The sequence below is a fragment of the Budorcas taxicolor genome, chromosome 18 (assembly GCF_023091745.1).
Source record: "Budorcas taxicolor isolate Tak-1 chromosome 18, Takin1.1, whole genome shotgun sequence".
Taxonomy (NCBI): Eukaryota; Metazoa; Chordata; class Mammalia; order Artiodactyla; family Bovidae; genus Budorcas; species Budorcas taxicolor.
The window spans coordinates 65880315-65904515 of record NC_068927.1 but is presented as its reverse complement, the minus strand read 5'-3'; the positions used below and the strand labels follow the sequence as shown (position 1 = coordinate 65904515).

Here is a 24201-nt window from a genome sequence, read left to right as displayed (position 1 = left end):
GTAGAATACAGAACAGCAGCTTCCAACTTAGGACTTGAAACTGCTTTCAATCTAGAAGTTTATACTGGAACGGTAGTGAAACATGAGGCCAAATACTGACATTCTGTATATACAGTTTGCTTCAGTTTACATCCACTTGTCTTTCAATAGGGCAGTGAATGATTAGCAAAATCTGGATGGAAAAGGTGAAAAACAGAATCTAACCTAGTAAAGTGGTGTTGAGGGTGACTAGGATGATCACTGTAAAAATCAGACCAAATTACTGGTAGGCTAGTTATCCAGGGAGTCAGTGAAGAGAAACTTCAGGGAGAAAGGAAGGGATGGGTTACATTAAATAAAATCAACACAGAGTTTGAGGATTTCTGTAATATGGTGAAAACAAACATTCATCAGAAGGAAAGACAGACAATTACTGGCTTGGGAAAAACAAAGGAGAAGCCATACCAGACATCATGCTGCTGCTAAGTCACTTCAGTCGTGTCCGACCCTGTGCGACCCCAGGCGGCAGCCCACCAGGCTCGCCCGTCCCTGGGATTCTCCAGGCAAGAACACTGGAGTGGGTTGCCATTTCCTTCTCCAATCAGGTATCATGGTCCTAATATAAAGCAAGCCCCATAAAATGTGACATGACTTTGGAAACAGAATATGGGGAAAACCTTGAGCACTGGGACCCTAACACTGGCCTCATAGAGGAGGAAATGTCATCAGCAATGCCTGGCTCTGCCTCTCAGAGGACATTTATACTGTGAGAAGGATCTAGTGCTACTTCCAGCTTTAGAATAGACAAATCCCTTAAGTCTCTGTATGTGTGTGCATGTACGTGTATAACAGACCCCATGAAATTCTCCAGGCCACAATACTGGTGTGGGTAGCCTTTCCCTTCTCCAGGGGATCTTCCCAACCCAGGGATCAAACCCAGGACTCCTGCATTGCAGTGGATTCTTTACCAGCTGAGCCACAAGGGAAGCCCCTTATTTCCAGCTTTAAAATAGACAAATCACTGCAGTCTCTGTATGTGTGTATATGTCTGATATCTATTTAATAATATAAAGGCAAAATACAGCTGATAGACTGGATGGTGGGAGGCTGACAGGGAAATAAGAGCTTGAAGCAAGGATAAGGGGCAATATGCTCATGGTATATGGAGAGGATTCAGGAGATCTGTCAAAAGTCTATAGAAGAAATGTAGGTTAGTTGTATTTGAAGTTAGAACACATCAGAGGAGCTATTATAACCCACTTGGTGGTATGAATTAAATCCTTACCCCTCATGAAGACTCGGGGAGTATATAAAGTTAGTACATTTACAAATAAAGCAACTGTAATCAGGACTCTGATAGAAACCCAATTCAAATCAGCTTAGGAAAAAGGTATTTATTAGCTGCTATAAATGAAAGATGCAAAGCATGTATGTCACAGCCTCAGGTACGCTGGACTTGGTGCTCAGGCTCATCAGATTAGTAACTCACAGCTGTGCTTTCACTCGTTTCATCTCTGGCAGGCAGAAATCAGTAAGATAGTTGGAAAACTCCTAAATATTTGAATCTAAATAGCACAATTTTTAGTAACCCACAGGTTAAAAGAAAAGGCAAAACAGAAAGCATTTTGGATTGTAAGTAGTAACACAGCATATCAAAATACACGGAAAGCAGCTGACACATTACTTAGAGGGAAACATCACTAAATTGTAAAATAAAGCTCTCAATGGCTTCAATCTCACCTTTATCAGATTAGAAGATGAAGAGCAATGAAATCCAAAGGTAGCATAATAATGGAAATAAAGAATAGAAATCAATAGGAAACAAATATAAAAGGGCAATAAACCCAATGTATCTTCACTCAGACAACACGTAAGAAAATATTCCAGTTACAAATACCTGAATGACAGGGGATGACATCACTGCAGTCATTAAGCAGACGATAAGGGCATAAATACTGGGGACCTTACACCAAAAAATTCGGCCACTCAGATAAAATGGGAAACCTTGCCGTTCATTTCTCAGGGAAGATTCCTGAAAGATTCAAACTGCCAATCTTACTCAACCTCTTTAAACTTACTGTTTTGTCCTTTGTCAGGTGCTTTTTATAAAGGAATAAATGTTTGACTTCTTGATATATCTGCCACAGCAATAGATCCAGCTTCCTACAGCAAATGTTATAACTTTCATGAAATAAATCCAAGCTTAAACTCACTTTTTAGGATCTTATATAAATCATGAAGCATGCAAGGTAGATGAGGTTTTGTCTATTAGCAAAGATCATTAAAATCACAGTCAAAAAGTGTCAACAGAAGAATTAACTATCCTGCAAAATTAACTTGTATTCCTGGTATCTTGCAAACACATTTGAAGAAATATAGGATTGGGGGATTCCCTGGTGGCTCAGTAGTAAAGAAATCACCTGCAAATGCAGGAGACAGGCTTGGTCCCTGATCCAGGAAGACCCCACAGGATGTGGAACAACTAAATCCGGGCGCTGCAATTCCTGCGCCTGTGCTCTACAGCCCGGAAGCCACAACTACGAACTCACACCCTAGAGCCCTTGCCCCACAGCAAGAGAAGCCGCCCCAATGAGAAACCACGCACCACAACTAGAGACCAGCTCTCGCTCGCCGCCATCAGAGAAAGGCCCGCAGCAACAAAGACTCAGCACAGTCATAAATAAAATTACATTAAAATATAAGATTTTAAGTATAGGACTCATCTTATTTGAGAATCCCTTAGACTGAAAGGAGATCAAACTGTCAATCCTAAAGGAAATCAGTCCTGAAATTCATTGAAAGGACTGATGCTGAAGCTGAAGCTCCACTACTTTGGTCACCCGATGCGAAGAGCTGACTCACTGTAAAAGACCCTGATGCTGGGAAAGATTGAAGATGGGAGGAGAAGGGGATGACAGAGGATGAGATGGTTGGATGGCATCACTGACTCGACAGACAGGAGTTTGAGCAAGCTCTGGGAGTTGGTGATGGACAGGGAGGCCTGGCATGCTGCAGTCCGTGGGGTCACAAAGAGTCAGACAAGACTGTGTGACTGAACTGAACTGATAGGAAACAGTTAAAAATAAGTGCACAATCTGCCTTGACTTTTCCCAAAGAGCTACTCATTCTCTTCTAAATGACTTAAAATTCATTCCATTTTTTGGCAATGTGGCAGAAGTACTGGGAGTCAAACATAATGGGGCAGCAAGAGGTCAACTTCGCACAAGATCGTCAAGCCAATGTCAAAGGAAGTAGGTTCTGCTTTGTGTGGAGTCGGCAGCTGAGGGGAAGGTGGGCTTGGTCCTCGAGGTGGGATGGCCTGAAGTTGGAGGGAGACTGAGATGTAGGAGCAGTGGAGGTGTCTGCACTTTAAGAAGTTAAATAACACAAGTTCTTGAATTTAAAATCAGTTGGTAAATTTGGGGACTTTCTAATTTCTGATCTGTTACCTCTTGCCCAGATTGCCTGAATTCTTTTACACGTGAGTCTGAGAAAGGAAAAACTGCCTATTCTTTGGTTTTTGTTCTTTTTCTGCCTTCTATTGGGTTAACTAAGGATTTTTAAAATTATTCCATTTTATTTGATTAATTGCTTACATCTCTTTAAAAAATGTTTTAGTGGTTACTCTTAAGGTTACAATGTACATCTCTAATTAACCAGAATACGTCTTCAAGTAACGAGTTATTACAGGATGTTTCCTAATCTCTCCCATCCTTTGTGTTTCTGTCATATATTTACACTTATACTGCTATAGCATACAGCTGTTGACAGCTATCTTCCAGATGTCCGACACAAGAGAAGACTCTACACATGGACATCACCAGATGGTCAACTCCAAAATCACACTGATTATATTCTTTGCAGCCAAAGATGGAGAAGCTCTATACAGTCAACAAAAACAAGACCAGGAGCTGACTGTGGCTCAGATCATGAACTCCTTATTGCCAAATTCAGACTTCAATGGAAGAAAGTAGGGAAAACCACTAGACCATTCAGGTATGACCTAAATCAAATCCCTTATGATTATACAGTGGAAGTGAGAAATAGATTTAAGGGCCTAGGTCTGATAGAGTGCCTCATGAACTATGGACAGAGGTTCATGACATTGTACAGGAGACAGGGATCAAGACCATCCCCATGGAAAAGAAATGCAAAAAAGCAAAAGGGCTGTCTGAGGAGGCCTTACAAATAGCTGTGAAAAGCAGCGAAGCGAAAAGCGAAGAAGAAAAGGAAAGATATAAGCACGTGAATGCAGAGTTCCAAAGACTAGCAAGAAGAGACAAGAGACTGATCTCAGAGATCAATGCAAAGAAATAGAGGCAAACAACAGAATGGGGAAGACTAGAGATCTCTTCAAGAAAATTAGAGATACCAAGGGAACATTTCATGCAAAGATGAGCTCAATAAAGGACAGAAATGGTATGGATCCAACAGAAGCAGAAGATACTAAGAAGAGGTGGCAAGAATACACAGAAGAACTGTACAAAAAAGATCTTCACGGCCAAAGTAATCACTTGGTACACATCACCTTACTCACAAGGTAATGAGTGAGGTGTGATCACTCATCTAGAGTCAGACATCCTGGAATATGAAGTCAAGTGGGCCTTAGAAAGCATCACTATGAACAAAGCTAGTGCAGGTGATGGAATTCCAGTTGAGCTATTTCAAATCCTAAATGATGATTCTGCGAAAGTGCTGTACTCAATATGCTAGCAAATTTGGAAATCTCAGCAGTGGCCACAGGACTGGAAAAGGTCACTTTTCATTCCAATCCCAAAGAAAGGCAATGCCAAAGAATGCTCAAACTACCGCACAATTGCACTCATCTCACACGCTAGTAAAGTAATGCTCAAAATTCTCCAAGCCAGGCTTCAGCAATACGTGAACCATTAACTTCCGGATGTTCAAGCTGGTTTTAGAAAAGGCAGAGGAACCAGAGATCAAATTGCCACATCCACTGGATCATGGGAAAAGCAAGAGAGTTCCAGAAAAACATCTATTTCTGCTTTATTGACTATGCCAAAGCCTTTGACTGTGTGGATCACAAGAAACTGTGGAAAATTCTGAGAGAGATGGGAATACCAGACCACCTGACCTCCCTCTTGAGAAACCTATATCCAGGTCAGGAAGCAACAGCTAGAACTGGACATGGAACAAAAGACTGGTTCCAAATAGGAAAAGGAGTACGTCAAGGCTATATATTGTCATCCTGCTTATTTTAACTTATATGCAGAGTACATCATGAGAAACGCTGGACTGGAAGAAGCACAAGCTGGAATCGATTGCCAGGAGAAATATCAATAACCTCAGATATGCAGATGACACCACCCTTATGGCAGAAAGTGAAGAGGAACTAAAAAGCCTCTTGATGAAAGTGAAAGTGGAGAGTGAAAAAGTTGCCTTAAAGCTCAACATTCAGAAAACAAAGATCATGGCACCTGGTCTCATCACTTCATGGGAAATAGATGGGAAACAGTGGAAACAGCGTCCGACTTTATTGGGCTCCAAAATCACTGCAGATGGTGACTGCAGCCATGAAATTAAAAGATGCTTACTCCTTGGAAGAAAAGTTATGACCAACCTAGACAGCATATTAAAAAGCAGAGACATTACTTTGCCGACTAAGGTCCGTCTAGTCAAGGCTATGGTTTTTCCAGTGGTCATGTATGATGTGAGAGTTGGACTGTAAAGAAAGCTGAGCGCTGAAGAATTGATGCTTTTGAACTGTGGTTTTGGAGAAGACTCTCGAGAGTCCCTTGGACTGCAAGGAGATCCAACCAGTCCATTCTGAAGGAGATCAGCCCTGGGATTTCTTTGGAAGGAATGATGCTAAAGCTGAAACTCCAGTACTTTGGCCACCTCAGGCAAACAGTTGACTTATTGGAAAAGACTCTGATGCTGGGAGGGGTTGGGGGCAGGAGAAGGGGACGACAGAGGATGAGATGGCTGGATGGCATCACGGACTCGATGGACGTGAGTGTGAGTGAACTCCATGAGTTGGTGATGGACAGGGAGGCCTGGCGTGCTGCGATTCAGGGGGTCGCAAAGAGTCGGCCACGACTGAGCGACTGAACTAAAAGTTAAGAAAATTATCTTACCTTCATTTATTCCATTTCCAGATCTTCGTGCATATCCGAGTATATGCTATGGTTCATATCCCTCTGCTTAAAGAACTTCATTTAACATTTGTTTTAGAGTAGGGTCTTCTGGCAATGTATTTTCTATTTTTCTTTCTTTTAGAAAGTTTTCATTTCTCTATCAATTCTGAAAGATATTTTCATGAAAAATTTCATACAGTCCCCCCTCCCCATTTTGTTCCTGTGTAATGTCTTAACAAAATCTTTCCTGGTATTAAGCCTTATAGATTTATGTTCTGTTGTCATTATCCATTATTTATTCAGATATTTATGAGTCATTTCCTCTGTTTTTTTCTGGGATTCCATTATGTTATGTGTGGGGACTACAGATCTTTCCCCACAGCTCTTGGGTGATCTATTCTTTGCTGTCACTCCTACCCTCCTTAGTGTTCCAGTTTAGCTACTTTTTATTGACTTACCTTCAAATTCAGTTATTCTTTCCTTGGCTGCGTCAGGTATACCTATGAGCCTGTTGAAGGTTTTGTTCATCTCTACTGTGTTAATTTTTTATTATTTCCATTTGATTCTCACAGTTCCATCTCTCTGATCAAATGACCCATCAAATTTGCCTGTTAAACACCTGTTCCATTAGAGCCTTTAACGTGTCACTCACAGTTATTTAAAATTCTGTGTCAGGGAGTCTGGTTCCAGTTCTTGAATGCTTTTGTCTCTTGGTGGTGCGTGTTGATCTCTCTTGTAACTTTGTAAAAATTACTTTTGACCAAACTCCATGTATCTTGTGTTGGACAGTAGAAACAGAAGTAAATAGATTTTAATCCTTAGAAATGGTCATGCCATTTCTTTTTAAGCCTTTCATGTTTTCATTAATGTAGTTAAAAACTGGATGAGGTTTAGGGTTGCTTGTTGCTATGATCACCCTAAGTTCATCACAGCCTTCAAAATTCACTAGTGATTCCTTAAAGTGAGGGCTTGTTTTTCACAGGTTTATCTCAATGTCTGGGTGACCTTCAAATTTAAGTATTCCCTTTTGACTATGCCTTAAGAGAAAATCCAGCTAAACTAAGGTTATTTTCATTCATTCAGTATTAACGAGTGTTTACCACTTACTTTGCACCAGTCACTGTACTAAATGCTAGAACTTGTAACTCCCCTAATACCTCACAACCCTCTGCCATTAGTTTGTACATCTGTACTTTCTCTGTTGCCTTCAATAGCCTCCCAACATTTGTGTGCGTAGTAAGTATCTATCCTGCCGTTAATACGATCAGTCTCCAAAAGTGATCAATCACCATGGAGTTCACTATCCTTGACATTACTTGTGTACCTTATATGCTTCCGTATTTAAAGAGTCTGTATTCCCTAAACTGCAAGTGCCTGAAGGCAAGAACAGTGTCTTATTAGTACACATGACATGTTTTAGGTTTGTGACCATTGATTCGGGACCAACATCTAGGGCAGACTGGCAGAGGACTTAACAAAGTAGAGAGGTGTGTGTACAAAACAGTAGTGAGGAAAGACAAGGCCCTCCACAAGTCTTCTCTGTGTTGTCTGCTCATCTATTTGCTTGAAGTGCTGATTTTTATGCTGATTTTGCAGACTGATGTGACAAGTTTAAATGGAAAATTAATTGTTCTATTATACTGCATGCATGCTCCCTTCATAAATCCAGTTGTTATTTTCTCAGCTATGTTCAAAGTTAAGAGTGACCTAACCATGTGGTCAAACAATCCACACAGTTGTCTTAACAAGATATGGGTATTTTCAAAAATAGCTTTTGCATTAGGAAAACACAAAAAAGAGTCCAACTGTATATAACCCAGTTCCAAAAAGAAAACTCTGATTTTATTTCTTACATATTTTGCACAAACTGGAAAGGGACTGAACACTATTGTATATATAATGAACAGCTGACAAGAAAAGAGCCTGGCACATAAATGCAGGGTTTTTCTCATGTATTAGTTTAGTTTGCCATAACGAAACACCATAAACTGAGTGACGTAAAATTCATTTCTCCCGGTTTTGGAGGCTGGAAGGCTGAGGTCAGGACGACACACAGCTGGATACTGGTGAGGGCTCGTTTGTCTTGTGTCCTCGTACAGCAGAGATCTCTGGTGTCTCTTCTTTTAAAAACACCATTCCTATTATGAGGACCACATCCTCCAAGACCTCATCTAACCCTTACTATATCCCAAAAGGCCTCAATTCAAATACAGTCACATTAGGGGTTAGGTTTTTAACATGAATTCAGTCCACAACATCCCATTCTCCACCAATCACTTGTTGCGCACCAGTGTTCTTACATAAAAATACCAATGTTTATTCATATAAATATAAATTCATATACAAACAAAATAATACTTTCTCCCCATTCTGAAGTTCCTCATTCTTCAGTACATCCTGGTTTTTTCCCCATTAGCTTGTCCCAGGCTTGTTAGATTTTTCACACCATGAAGATCATATATCTTCATATCAACAGAGACAGTATGGTAATGATTCTATCGCTCCACACAATTGTGAATGCTATTATCTCTTTACTCAGTCTTCTTTATTCTCACCCACAAGTTACTGTTAGCTGAAAATGGCACCCTGGTTTGTGAGAAAATCCCTTCTGTGATACTTCTAAGGGACAAACTCAAATTCTCTTTTCACATGACCTTATGTTAGGCTCACAGATCCATCCAGAAAAATGGATTTACAATGTACTTTGTTGTACATGACCAATGAAATAGCTTTAAAGTTATGATGGAAATAAAGTACCAGTTGTTTTTATCAAATGAAAAATGCTCTTCATTAAAAATGACTGACCCAATCATCTGAGCTTGTTATTTTGAAACTAAGATGTCTGATAAAGTCACTGCTTCAGTTGATTTCAAATCCTCCGGTCAAATCACCAATGACTTTTGTTCTTTGGCTTTCAAGGTGGGACACAACATCGAACTGCCCCATTTTTACAGTTTGTGTTACAGACATGCATTTTCCCATGCCTCTGTCTCTGCTACTTGGCTGGCCTCCCTCTCTGCTTTACATATTTAAAACAATCTTAAGCCTTTTCCTCAGAATGTGTATTCTGATGTCGAATCAAGGATGAGCTCCGACTGTATGCCTTCCCACATTTACTACATTCATAGGGTTTCTCCGAGGAATGACTTCTCTGATGCCGAATAAGATCGGAGCCGCTGCTGAATGCCTTCCCGCATTCATTACATTCATAGGGTTTCTCTCCAGTGTGACTTCTTTCATGGAGGATGAGGGATGTTCGCTGGCTAAAGGCCTTCCCACATGTTTTGCATGTGTATGGTTTCTCTCCAGTGTGAATTCTTTCATGTTGGGCGAGGTGAGCACTCTGGCTGAAGGCCTTCCCACACTGATCACATTCATAGGGTCTGTCTTCACTATGAATTCTCTTATGCCTCGTAAGAGAGATGCGGTGACTGAAGGCTTTCCCACACTCCTCACACTGATAGGGTTTTTCTCCAGTATGAATTCTCTGATGTTCAATAAGAAATGACTGGCGGCCAAAAACTTTACTACACTTAGTGCATTTGAAGGGTTTCTCTTCAGAATGAATGTTCTGATGTATTTTAAGGTTGGCAGTTCCAGAAAACATCTTCCCACACTCTTTACATTCAAACAGTTTCTTTTTCTTTGTATGGACTTTCTGGTGTTGGATAAGGGATGAATGCCGATTGCAGACCTTCTCACATTTATTACATTGGTATAGTTTCTCTTTACTATGAATTCTTAGATGTAGAATAAGGGTTGAAAGCCGCCTGAAGATCTTCTCACATTTATTGCATTTGTAGGGTTTCTCTGAATTGTGAATTCTCTGATGAAGCATAATGGATGAAATTCTATTAAAGGATTTCCCACATTTTCTGCATTTATAAGGATTCTCTAAATGGTGACTTCTCTGCTGTAGACTGTGACTTAAGGCCTTCTCACTTTCACAAGTTTTCTCTCCAGTGTGAATTCTTTTATGTATAACAAGGACTGATTTCTTACTGAAGACTCTCCTACATTTATTGCATTTGTGTATTTTCTTTCCACTGTGAATTTTCTTATGAAGTAAAAAAGATGACATGCGAATGAAGGCTTTCTTACATTTTCTGCACTGGTAGACATTTTCAACAAAATGGATTTTCTGATGTATACTGAGAGATGAGCACTGACTCAAGGCCTTCCCACAGTCAAAGACTTCCTTTTCACCATGAATTTTCCCATGTAGGAGCAGGGATGTTCTCTGAATGAAGCTTTCCCCACATTTGTCACATTCAAAGCTTTTCCTTCCATTGTGGTTTTTCTGGTGAAGAATGAGGGATGAGATCTGTCTGAAAGCTTTCCTACAACTACTGCATTCATAAGGCTTCTCCCCAGCATGAGAGTTCTGATGAAATTTAAGAGATAAGCTCTGACTAAAGAACTTCCCACAGTCATTACATTTTAAAGATTTCTTCTCTGAATGTACTTTCTTGGGTTTTATTAGGACTGAATTTTTCCTGCAACCTCTCTTTCCTGTGGGAGCTTTTTGTGACGTGGAAACTGGTTTCTGATAGATGCTTTGCCCAGATTTGTTGCACTGATTTGGAGGTAACTTCTTGGTCTCACATTTAGACCCTAAGTCTGAAAGACATCAAGAAATTCAGTTTGTCTTCCTGTGCTAAAAAAATGAAGTTGTTTGCAATAATTATCAATCAAAGTAATAACAATGATGATAATTAGAGTCATAACTCTGAGTGTTTTATTATAATTTTAACATAGTAAGGACTTTATAGAAATATTTAATAACAAATTCACAGAAGTGCAATTTGAAATGAATAAAGGTTTTATTATTGAATAAATATATACCATATACTTTGGAAGAAAAGCTATGACAATCCTAAACAGTCTTTTAAAAAGCAGAGACATCACTTTGCTGACAAAGGTTCATATAATTAAAGCTATAGTTTTTCTAGTAGTCATGTATGGCTGTGAGAGTTGGACCATGAAGAAGGCTAAATGCTGAAGAATTGATGTTTTTGAACTGTGGTGCTGGAGAAGACTCTCGAGAGTCCCTTGGACCACAAGGAGATCAAACCAGTCAACCTTAAAGAAAATGCTGAAGCTGAAGCTCCAGTACTTTGGCTATCTGATGCAAAGAGCTGACTCATTGGAAAAGACCCTGATGCTGGAAAGACTGAAGGCAGGAGGAGAAGGCGGTGACAGAGGATAAGATAGCTGGATGGCATCAATGACTCAATGGACATGAGCCTGAGCAAACTCCAGGAAATAGTGAAGGACAGAGAAGCCTGGCATGCTGCAGTCCATGGGGTCATAGAGTTGGACAAGACTTAGCAACTGAACAACATTTACCACATGAAACTCCATAAACTGTTCAATAGATAAATGTAGTTTTATTATAGGAAAAGTCCAGGAAAGGCAGAAGGTAAACTATAGACAGACACAATTTGCCAAAACTCAAAACATAAGAAAAAGATGATCTGAATAGGCACATATCTATTTAAAACACTGAATCGGTAATTAATAACCCTCCAAAATAGAAAGTACCAGGCCCATATGTGTTTGCTAGTGAAATCTATGAAACATTTAAGGAAGACATCATTCCAATTCTTCATGATCTCTTTCAGAGGACAAAAGCAGAGGGAATACTTAATACCTCATTGTATGAGGTCATCATTACCTTAACACCAAAACAAGACACACCATAAGAAAAGCAAAGTACAGACCAATATCCCTGTTATATACTTATGCAAAAATCCTAAACAAAATACTAGCAAGCCAAATTCAACAGTACATTAAAAGGGTCATACACATGAACAAGTTGGATTTATACCTGGAATGCAAGGATAGTTCAACACAGGAAAATAAATGTAATATATCACAATCACCAAATTAAAGGACAAAAACCACATGATCATCTCAACTGATGCAGAAAAAGCTTTTGACAAAAGTCATCACTCTTTCATGATAAAAAACACTCAATAAGCTAGGAGCAGAAGGAACTACCTCAATTTCACACCAAAAACAGCTTAAACATTGATTAATTTGAATTAATAAGTGAATTAATTCAGTAAACTGGCAGGATATAAAATCAACATTCAAAAATCAGTTTTGTTTCTATATACCACCAATGACCACTCCATAAAGGAAACTGAGAAAACAATTGCATTTACTATAACATCAAAAAGGATAAAATATTTAGGAGTAAGTTTAACCAAAGAGATGAAAGACTTGTACACTGAGAACTACAAACATTGCTAAAAGAAATCAAAGCTATAAATAAATGGAAAGACATCCTGTGCTTGTGGATTGAAAGACTCAATACTGTAAAACTGTCCATACCACTCAAACTTATCTACAGATTCAATACAATCCCTATCAAAATCCCAGTAATATTTTTTGCAGTAGAAAAAAGTTCTAGAATTCATATGGAATCTCAAGGGACCCTGAATAACCAAAACACTCCTGAAAGAGATAAATGAAGAAGGATGCTTCAGACTTCCTAATAATTAAGATGGTGTGGCAGTGGCATAAAGGTACATACACAGACCTATGGAAGAGAACAGAGAGCCCAGAAATAAACTCTTATATATCTGGTCAAATGATTTTCAACAAGGGTGCCAAGACAGTCACAAAAGGGAAAGAACAGTTTCTTCCACAAATGGTGTTGGGAAAACTGGGTACCTACTTGCAAAAGAATGAACATGTACCCCTTAGTTACACTATATACAAAAACTAACTCAAAAATAAAGACCTAAAATGTAAGGCCAAAAATTATTACATTCCTAGGAAGAAAACGCAGGGACAAAGCTTCAGGACGTTGGACTTGGCACTGAATTTCTTGGCTACGGCACAAAAAGCACAGGCAGCAGAATGAAAGAAGAGAATGAGACTGTGTCAAGCTTAGCTTTCGTGTTTCAGAGGGAACAACAGGGAAAAGGCACCCTATGGATGCTGCAGGTCACATACATGGTGAAGGACTAATGCGCAGAATATGTAAAGAGCTCCTACAACTTAAAGGCAAATTTCCCTATTAAAAAATGAGCAAAGGACTTGAATGGCTATTTCTCCAAGGAAGACAGACAGATGGCCAATAAACATATTAAAAGATGCTCAACATCATTAATCATTAGAGAAATTTAAATCCACAATATCACCTCATAACATAAAAACAGCCAATATATATATTTTGAAAAAAAAAAAAAAAAACACAGAAAACAAGTGCTGTAAGGATGAGCAGAATCCAGAACCCTTGTGTGTTACTGGTGGAAATGAAAAATGGTGTAGCCATTGTAGAAAATGGTATGGTGGTTCCTTAGAAAATTAGAAACAGAACTACCATATGATTCAACAACACTAACACTGGGTATATATCCAAAGGAATTGAAATCAGAACCTTGAAGAGATTTATCTGTACACCCATATTCACTGCAGCATGAATCACAGTAGCTAAGATGTGGAAGCAACCCGTATGTCCACTAACAGATGAATGAATAAAGAAAATGTGGTATATACATACAGTGGAATATTATGTAACCTTAGAAAATCCTGTCATGTACTACAACACGGATGAACCTTGATGACATTATGCTAAGTGGAAAAAAGCGAGTCACAGAAGGTCAAATACTGCATGATTCCATTCATACGAAGTATCCATAGTAGTCAAAATCATACCAAGGGCTGAGTGGAAAGGTGGGAAGAATTAGTATTTAGTGGGTATGGAGTTTCAGTATTGCAATATTTAAAAAGTTCTAGATACCTCTTGCTCAACAATGCAAATATACTTAACTGTACATTTTTAAATGGTTAACATGGGAACTCCCTGGCAATCCAGTGGTTAGGACTCTGTGCTCTCACTCCCGAGGGCCCAGGTTCAATTCCTGGTCAGGAAACTCAAGATCCCACAAGCCAAGCAGCGCAGCCAAAAAATAAATAAATAAAAACTAAATTTAAATGGTTAAGATGGTAAATTTAATGTTATGTGTTTTACAATTAAAAAATTAAAGTCATAGCTGTAAAAATGAACTAAAAACACAACAAAATTAAAAAACCTATAATTTGACCAATCAAAGAGGAATCTATCAATACTAGAGAAGGAAATGAGTTCTTGAAAAGCAGTCAAAATAAATGCTTATGGGAAAGATTTTTAATTTTTTTTTTTAAGGAATGAAGACAATGATGCAAGTCAGATTATTATTAATACAATCACTAGAGAAGTCAGAATACAGACGCTTTCTCTGAAGAGAAATATGAAAACCAAAGCAGGATGGGGATGAGGCTATTAAAACCTGAGCTTCTGAGATCAGAAGCTGGGGTTCAAATCCCAACTCTGCTGCTACTTCCCAGCTAGATGACCTTGGGCAAGTCACTGAACTTCTTTGGCCCTCAGTTTCCTCATCTATAAAATAGGAATAATAAGAGGACCTACCTTATACAGCTGCTGGGAGGAACCTATACTTAAAAAACAGTATCAGGGACTTCCCTGGTGGTCCAATGGTTATGAATTCACCTTGTTATGCAGGATACACAGGATCAACCCACAGTTGGGGAACTAAGATTCCACGTGCCATGGAGCAACTAAGCCTGTGAGCTCTGAAGCCCCTGTGTCACAACTAGGGAGTCTGGCAATCCAGCATGACGCAACTAAGACCAGACGCAGCCAAATAAATAATTTTTTTTTAAAAAGAATATCAGATACCTAGTGAGAGGCTTGTTGAACACTAATTATTCGCCCTCTGGGGACACATACTGAAGAGACTTGAGTTTTCTGCACAACCTTGGGGTCTATGAGGTGGAGAAAGTGGCTCTCAATTATTATCTTAAAGACAGTGCCCTTTTTTGATGGAAGGCACTCACCCAAGCCCCGGCGTCTTTTCACTGGGTCCACCATCCAGGGCGCTTTCCCTTTCTCCAATAAGCTGATCACGTTTGGTCTCCGAAAGGAAAGTCCTACAACACAGGAAAAACATTGGAACTGAGCATGATGTGGGCACCACAGCTACTAGAATCAGGCTTTGCCTCAAGAAAAATGGGGTTTATTCACGCAAAAGGAGCACAGAGGATGTGAAGGGTAGGTGGAGAAAAAGGATGAAAGGTCAGTCATAGACAGCAGAGCTATTCACTTCTAACTCTACAAAACCAACTACTCTGGGGAAGAGTTGGAGCAGAACTCCTGAGACTGGTCATTCAGTTACAGCCTTCCCACATCCAAGCCCGCGGTCCTCTGGTCTGCTATAACCCGCACTCCCACGCCAGCTGCCCCCTGTCAGCATCCACCAACAGCAGTACTGGTGGTTTCCATTCCTGCTTTGCTTTTTTCCCCTGTGACTCCCAGAACGAGCCTCATGTCGCCCCCTCAGCAGGATAAACAAAACAGGCAGTGCTCCCCTCTCCTTCTGAAATCTGAGTCCCATCCCCAAAGTCCTAAAACTCCAAACTCTTCCCTCTGTCCTCCCAGCCCTAGGATGGAGGATGTGTCCTGTAGTTACCATCTCTGTTACCTCAGTGTCCAATATTCACCTTTTAATAGTACCTGTTAAAAGTCAATTCTTTAAATTATTTCTCTCAAAAACAACCCAAGTCCTCAAAAGGTTATAGTTACTATTGATATATGACCAGTACCTACCACTCCTAGACATATACCCTAGAGAGATGAAAATATGCATCCACACAAAAATCTGTACACAAACATTCACAGCAGCAGATTCATAACAGCCATACAGTGGAAACAGCCCAAATGCCTATAACTGGTGAATGGAAAAACAAAAGGTGGAATATTATTTGGCCATGAAGAGGAAATAAGGTACTGATACAGGCTACAATGCAGATGAACCTCAAAAATATTACCTTAAATGAAAGAAGTCAGACACAAAGGACAACATATTTAATTTCATTTTTATGGAACACCAAGAAAGGGAAATTCATAGACAGAAAGTAAATAATGGTTCAGTGTTTGCCTAATCTGGGGGCGGTAGTTGGCACAGGTAAATAAAAAAGCGATTGATGCTAGTCACAGGCTTTCTTTGGAGGGTAATGAAGAGTTGGAGAAGACTCTTGAGAGTCCCTTGGACTGCAAGGAGATCCAACCAGTCCATCCTAATGGAGAACAGTCCTGGGTGTTCATTGGTAGGATTGATGTTGAAGCTAAAACTCCAATACTTTGGCCACCTGATGTGAAGAGCTGACTCATTTGAAAAGACCCTCATGCTGGGAAAGATTGAAGGCAGAAGGAGAAGGGCAGGCATGACAGAGGATGAGATGGTTGGATGGCACCACCGACTCAATGGACATAGGTTTGTCCAGGAGTTGGTGATGGACAGGGAGGCCTGGCGTGTTGCAGTTCATGGAGTCGCAAAGAGTCAGACATGACTGAGCAACTGAACTGAACTGAAGCTGTTGTAAAATTGACTGCGGTGATGGGTGCTCAAGTCTGTAAACACACTTAAAAAACTAACGGAACTGTATACTTCACATGGGTGAATTGTATAATATGTGAATTATACCTCAAAGAAGCTATTTAAAAAAAAAAAAAGCCAAACTGGAGTGGCTTCTATTCCCCTGACTAATTGATTCATCTCCCTCAACAGTCCAGTTGTGGATCACGGGAGCAGGAGAGCCTTACCGAGAGAAACCAGGTTCTGGTAGTTTTCCAACATGACGTCTTCATATAGATCCTTCTGAATGGGGCTCAGCCATTCCCACTCCTCCTGGGAGAAGTAGATGGCCAAATCCCCAAATGTCACTGGTGCCTGAAATGGAAAAGCAGATGTCCTTTCACTGTGGGCTTGTGCTTCCACACAGCTGGAGACAACAGTGGACTTCCAAACATGGAAGACACATGATGCCAGGGTTCTATCTATGAAGGAAACATTGAGGTTCCGAGATCAAAAGGGGCAGTTGTAATAATAAAACACAATGCAACATGATACAGCTGGTATTAAAGGTTTTGTTCCATAAAAAGCATATCAACTTGGATTTACACAGCACTGACAAGACAAGGCACTCTTCTAGGTACCCTGCACGCACTAGCTCACGTTAGGCAGCGACTGGGGCACTGCCAAGAGGACCACAGCAATGTTGCAGATATGGGAACTGAGGCCCAGAGAGGTGAGATAACTTACTGGAGGTCTAACAGCTTGTAAATGGAGAAGCTGGGGTTCAGTCTGGGCAGTCTTGCTTCTGATTCATGTCCCTAACCACATGTGAGTGCATTATAGGTGGCAAAATTTTTGCAGATGTTATCAAGGTTAAATCAGTTGACTTTGAAATAGGAGGAAGTAGCCTGGATTATCTAGGTCAGCTCGGTGTCATCACAGGAGCCCCCACGAGCAAAGGATTTTCTCCAGCTGGCAGAAGAGGAAAGCAGAAAGGCAAGTCGGGGAGATCTGCAGCATGAGCGGTTCTGGACCTGTCGATGCTGGTTTGAAGATGGACAAAGGGAGCCACTCGGGAAGCGGAGGAGGAGGAATGAAATTTAGCCAGTAACCACTGAGTTCAGAAGAGGACCCTGAGCATCCGATGGGACCACAGCAGGCGGACAGCTTGATTTCACTCTTGTGAGACCCAAAACAGAGGACCCAGCTAACCCAAGCTGGGTCTGAACCCCAACCCACAAACTTGTGAAAATAAATGTATGCTGTCTTGAGTGGCCAAGTCTGTGGCAACAGGGAACGAATACACACAACTTAAAGGGCAAAAGTGTCTATTATGAGAAACTGCATGCAGGAGGCTTACTGTAGGAAATTGCTTGATTGCTAAAATCTTGAAACATGCCTATCATAGGAGGCTGGCTCACTGGCCTGGGTCCAACTAACTCTACCTGAATACCTACAGGGTCAGAAGTCTCTCAAAGTTAGAGAAATTTCCTCCTTGTAAATACGGGCTGTACAAGTAGAAACAACGGCAACATTACAGATCTAACTCTGGAGGACAACATCCAGCCCTCTGCCCTAGCAGGTCCCACCTGGGCACTCATGTCCACCTTGAGAAATCACGGTGTCTCTAGCCTTCTCTCTGGGGAGGGAAGACAGGCAGAGCCCCTGGAGATACTGAATGAATAGGTGAAAGGTCAAGCACACACTGAGAGAAAAGACGAGGGGGCCCCTGCTCACGCTCTCACCCTCTGAGGTGATGGAAGGAAACCAGGGACCATGTCTTGCCTGGGTCTCCATGGGACCGGAAGGAAAGAAATGGTTTCCTACACGGCAGAAGAACTTTCCCGAAGGAAGAGCAGTCACTACTTACCTTGGATTTGGACTTCCCCCGAGCGGCAGGCATCCTCTCCTCCGTCTTAGGGCTCATAGCAGGAGGAGGGCAGAGCACTGAGAAGGCGGACCTGGGGGAGAAGAGAAGCCGTGAGACTGCCTGGGCCACCGGGAGGGCCCACAGCCTCTGGGCCCACACCCTGGTCACACACACGCACCGGGGAAGTCAGAGCGTCATCTGAGACACTCCTGCCCTTTCTCAGCATCAGGGAGAAGCTGCAGCCAACACTGTCTATTTCTGAGGTCACAGGAGGCGCCGGGTCAGGAGACAACGAAAGGGGCAGACGCCTGCTCTTCCAGCTGACAAGGAGCTGCGGCGTGCCCGCCACGTGCCAGGAGCTGTCCCAGGGGCTGGCGGGGAAGTAGAGTCAGAGCAGAGAGGCACCTGCTCCCAGTCCCTTACGTTCCAGCAGGGAAGACAGGCCCACACAGAGATCAGCGTGAGCCGCGATCCCTGCTGTGAAGGCAACAGGACCTGAGCAGGGAAGAGGGGGCAGGCATGGGGGAGGCCTCTCAGAAGAGGCCACCCGGAGCCGAGGCGTGACTGCAGCACATGCGTGAGTCACCTGGGCACAGGGAGAAAGGCATTCTGGGTAGAGGTACAGCAGGTGCAAGAGCCCTGCAGCAGGCGCACGCTGGGCATGTGGAGGGCAGAGAGAATGCAGGTGAGCCGAAGCAGCGTGAGAGAGCGGGGAGACGGTGGGCCTGCGGCAGGCGCACACTAGGGGTGTGGAGGGCAGAGAGAATGCAGGTGAGCCGAAGCAGCGTGAGAGAGCGGGGAGACGGTGGGCCTGCGGCAGGCGCACGCTGGGCATGTGGAGGGCAGAGAGAATGCAGGTGAGCCGAAGCGGCGTGAGCGAGCGGGGAGACGGTGGGCCTGCAGCAGGTGCACACTAGGGGTGTGGAGGGCAGAGAGAATGCAGGTGAGCCGAAGCGGCGTGAGAGAGCGGGGAGACGGTGGGCCTGCAGCAGGCGCACACTAGGGGTGTGGAGGGCAGAGAGAATGCAGGTGAGCCGAAGCGGCGTGAGAGAGCGGGGAGACGGTGGGCCTGCAGCAGGCGCGCACTAGGGGTGTGGAGGGCAGAGGATGTTGAGCGGAAGCAGCGTGAGAGAGCGGGGAGACGGTGGGCCCGAGGTGACTGGGGTCAGGAGGGACTGGGTCATGAAGGGGGCGACAAGCAGTTTGGAATTGACCTAAGTGCGGTAAGGTGTGGGGAGGGGTGGTAGCTGAGCAGAGGAATGATGTGACTGACTTAGCATTTAACAAAAATTTTTCTTGGTGGCTATGTGGCCAATACTATGGATGTGTGTTGGTAGGGTAGGAAGGGGGAAGCAAGAGCTGCAGAAGGGGCTCATTAGACAGGTGTGCAGAAATCTGGAAGAGAAACCTCAATGGTGTGCACCAGGGTGAGAGAGTAAGAGGCGAGACGTCAAGAATCCTCCAAGGGAGGCCCTCTATTGCCCTGTCGCTCTATACCTGTCTTCTCCAACATGAATACCAGCAGACACTGAGTTCTGGAAATAAGAAACTGTTTCATTTTATTTCAATTATTATTAAAACCATAAAGATGATAACTACTATAATCATCAAATTAAAAATTATCTCTAATCTAAGATTAAAAACTGATCCTTAGTTCAGTTACTGTGAAACTTTTAAGTAAAGTCTGGGACAATTTGGGTTTGTTTGTTTGTTTGGGCCATGCCATGTGGCTTGTGGAGTATCTCAGCTTCCCAGCCAGGGATGGAACCCAGGGCACAGCAGAGAAAGCCCAGAATCCTAACCACTAAGCCACCAGGGATCTCCCTCTAATAATAAATTTTACAAAATTTAAATATAGATCAAATATCTCCAATAAAAATTAAGTGTCTGCATTGAGGTGCACTCTAACCATAAAATACATACCTGATTTTAAAGACCTAGTATGAAAAAAAATAGAATGTAAAAATCCCATGGGTAATTGTTTATATTGATTGCAACTTGAAAAGATAATATGTCAGATAAAGCGTATTGAGTTTTAAAATGTATTATTAATAAGACTATACAATGTTGGAAAGACAGTCTCTTCAATAAATGGTGCTTGGAAAACTAGACAGTCATATGTTAAAAAAAATGAAACTAGACCATTCTTTAACTCCATACAGAAAAATAAGCTCCAAAAAGACCTAAACATGAGACCGAATACTATAAACCTCCTATAGGAAAACACAGGCAGAACACTCTCACATAACCCCAGCAGCATCTTCTTCAATCCATCTCACCAAAAAATGGAAATAAAAACAAACAAAAACAAATGGAATGGGACCTTCTGCTGCTGCTGCTGCTGCTGCTAAGTCGCTTCAGTCGTGTCCAATTCTGTGCGACCCCATAGATGGCAGCCTACTAGGCTCCCCCGTCCCTGGGATTCTCCAGGCAAGAACACTGGAGTAGGTTGCCATTTCCTTCTCCAATGCATGAAAGTGAAAAGTGAAAGTGAAGTCGCTCAGTTGTGTCTGACCCTCAGAGACCCCATGGACTGCAGCCTTCCAGGCTCCTCCGTCCATGGGATTTTCCAGGAAAGAGTACTGGAGTGGGGTGCCATTGCCTTCTCCGGGAATGAGACCTACTCAAACTCAAAAGCTTTTGCACAGCAAAGGAAACAATAAACAAAACAAAAAGACAACCCACACATTGGGAGAAAATATCTCATCAATGTGACTGGTAAGGGATTAGTCTCCAAAATTTACAAACAGCTATGAAAACTAAGATCATGGCATCTGCTCCCATCACTTCATGTCAAACAGATGGGGAAACAGTGGAAACAGTGACAGACTTTATTTTGGGGGGCTCCAAAATCACTGCAGATGGTGACTGCAGCCATGAAATTAAAAGACACTTGCTCCTTGGAAAGAAAGTTATGACCAACCTAGACAGCATATTCAAAAGCAGAGACATTACTTTGTCAACAAAGGTCCGTCTAGTGAAAGCTATGGTTTTTCCAGTAGTTGTGTGTGGATGTGAGAGTTGGACTATAAAGAAAGCTGAGTGCTGAAGAACTGATGCTTTTGAACTGTGCTGTTGGAGAAGACTCTTGAGAGTCCCTTGGACTGCAAGGAGATCCAACCAGTCCATCCTAAACGAGATCAGTCCTGAGTATTCATTGAAAGGACTGATGTTGAAGCTGAAACTCCAATACTTTGGCCACCTGATGCGAAGAGCTGACTCATTTGAAAAGACCCTGATGCTGGGAAAGATTGAGGGCAGGAGGAGAAGGGGACGACAGAGGATGAGATGGTTTGATGGTGTCACCGATTCAATGGACATGACTCTGGATGAACTCCGGGAGTTGGTGATGGACAAGGAGGCCTGGTGTGCTGTGATTCATGGGGTCGCAAAGAGTTGGACACAACTGAGCGACTGAACTGAACTATGATACTTAACGGCATCAAAACCAACAACCCACTCAAAAAGTGGGCAGAAGACCTAAGTAGACACTTCTCCAAAGATGACACACAGATGGCCAACTGGCACATGAAAAGATGTTCAACACAGCTAATTATTAGAGAAATGCAAATCAAAGCTACAATGAGGTATCACTTCACACCAGTCAGAATGGCCATCATCAAAAATCCACAAACAATAAATGCTAAAGAGAGGGGGGAGAGAAGAGAACCCTCCTACATTATGGGTGGGAATGTAAATTGGGACAGCCACTATGGAGAACAGTATGGAGGTTCCTTAAAAACTAGAAGCAGAGCTACCGTATGACCCTGCAAGCCCAGGCCGGGGCGTGGATCTGGAGAAAAACACGACCTGAAAGGACACCTGCACCCAACGTTCACTGCAGCAGCGCTGCCAACGCTGAGACATGTGAGCAACCTAAATGTGCACTGACAGCAGCGGACAGAGGTGCGGACGCACATACAGGGCAATGTACTCGGCCACCAAGCAGAATGAGACGGTGCCGTCTGCAGCAGCACCGATGGGCCCAGAGAGCGTTTACTGAGTGAAGTCAGAGCAGGAGGAGTGCCGTGTGACATCCTTATATGTGGAATCTAAAAAGAAGCGGCATGAAAGAAGTTACCTGCGAAACAGAGAGAGACTCACAGAGAACCACCTCATGGCTGCTGCAGAAGGTCGTGTACACTCTGCTGTATTTGAAACGGGTGCTGGGTAGCCTGCAATGTCTGCCGATTTCCATGGTGTGAAGACTGCCATCAGAGTGCGCTGTAAGGTACCAAACTGATGCCACCGAGCCTGAGGCTGGGGAGACGTGTGCCCTACGGGCTTGCGTGAGCCGGGGCAGGCCGGCTCCAGCACTCCACTGCCACGCGGCCTGTAAGCTCTTCCGACTAACGTCCCTGCACAGCAAAGGAGGGCTCATGTCTAACTCAGCAGCCTGAGAACACCCCAAAGCAGCTGCCCAACCACATCAAACTCCTGAAGTCTTCTGTTCTTTTTTCTGCAACAACCAGATGACTTTCGCATTCCACGTCATGATAAATCTGTGCTAATATAAAAACTGTGTTTAAAATCACTTACCAGATTCTTCCTTTCTGACTCCTCAAGTCAAGTGGACTGCTCCAGGAAGTGGCACGGCGTCCATCCTGTGGTTTCTCATAGCTGCCTGTGCTTGTCACACACTGTGAACTGAAGGTGTGTGATTCTTGTCCACAAAGTAATTTCCTCCGAGGAACTCAGCACAGCTGGGAGGAAGGAACAGCAGTTTGTCATTAGATAATTCTGGATTCAAAGTTTGCCTCTGCTGATTACTGGCTGTGGGAGAGCTACATAAAGCCTCAGTCTGCTCATCTGCACCCTCAACAACAAGCACATGGTTATCTCTCGCCTTCCTGTTCCTTTTTAATTTGGTATACACCAAGCATCACCAAGGACGCCTGACACCCACCAAGAGGGCAGCAGTAAGAATTCTCACACAGGGCTGGCTAGAGGCTGGCGACTTGGCAATGCCGCCTAAGACTGAGGGTGCACATGCTATCTGACCCGGGTGTTTCTGATGCATCTTTGGACATTCCTGCGTGTGTGTAAAATGACAGGGTTTGCAGGAGGAGCCAGGGCAGGGCTTCGGTGGTGGGCATGCATCTGGAGCCAGGCGGTCTGGGTTTAGCTTCCAACTTTGCCACCCACTCCGAGTGACTCAGATGCCCTCCCTGTCCTCTCTGGGCCTCAGCTTCCTCAACAGCCAAACGAGGAAAATAACCAGGACAACTCCACAGGGCTGCTGTGAAAATTAAATGAATGAAAACACTCAATGAACTCAGGGGAGTGCCAGTGCTAAACAAGTGTTAGTTTTTAAATTATCATCATCTTACTAAGTCTGAGCTCACAGTGCTCAGCATATGACAGACCAATAAACTGAGACACAAGCTGCTGGAACAAGGAACAGTGACTTTATCTGAAAAGCCAGGAGATGAGAAGGTGGCGGACTCATGTCCCAAAGAACCACCTTGCCTAAGTTAGAATTCAGGCTTCTTTTATGCAAAAAGGAGGGGCAGTAAAGGCAAGCATTTCCTGGTTCCAGTCAGCCTCTGAAAGGGATGTGTCAATTTCTTCCTTGCTGCCATCATTCACAGGCAGCCCTGGTCAGGATGATTCCGGAGACCTGAACAAAGATGCTTTACCTCCATGCTCACCACCTGGCAGACAGTCCCCAGAGATGGGCCACTGCGCATCACTTAAGCTCACAAGCCATGGCCCTTTAGTGATTAACCTGTAATAGAATACAAAGGTTCTCCCCATTATGGTTAACTACCTGTCAAGAGCCTGGAAACAACTGCCTATCAGTGAGAAAAGGAGTGAGGGAACGCGACACGAACACATGGGGCACCAAGCAGCCTTACGAGGAATAAGGCGGCACGACACCAGT

At 42.8% G+C, this 24201-nt stretch overlaps 1 protein-coding gene across 2 annotated transcripts; it reads right to left on the bottom strand.

Moving 5' to 3' along the window:
* Window positions 1–7965: 7965 nt before the first annotated feature.
* ZNF667 (zinc finger protein 667) lies at window positions 7966–22978 on the bottom strand. Of its 2 annotated transcripts, none has more exons than XM_052655259.1 (5): window positions 22857–22978; window positions 18318–18408; window positions 16696–16822; window positions 14931–15023; window positions 7966–10697 (listed from the first exon to the last, which is right to left on the bottom strand). In XM_052655259.1, exons 2-5 carry the CDS (start codon window positions 18372–18374, stop codon window positions 9118–9120), a joined length of 1857 nt encoding a protein of 618 aa, XP_052511219.1. In that variant the 5' UTR covers window positions 18375–18408; window positions 22857–22978; the 3' UTR covers window positions 7966–9117. The 2 variants fall into 2 exon arrangements, with proteins under 2 accessions (XP_052511219.1, XP_052511218.1); XM_052655258.1 differs by lacking the exon at window positions 22857–22978 and adding an exon at window positions 22399–22422.
* Window positions 22979–24201: the final 1223 nt, after the last annotated feature.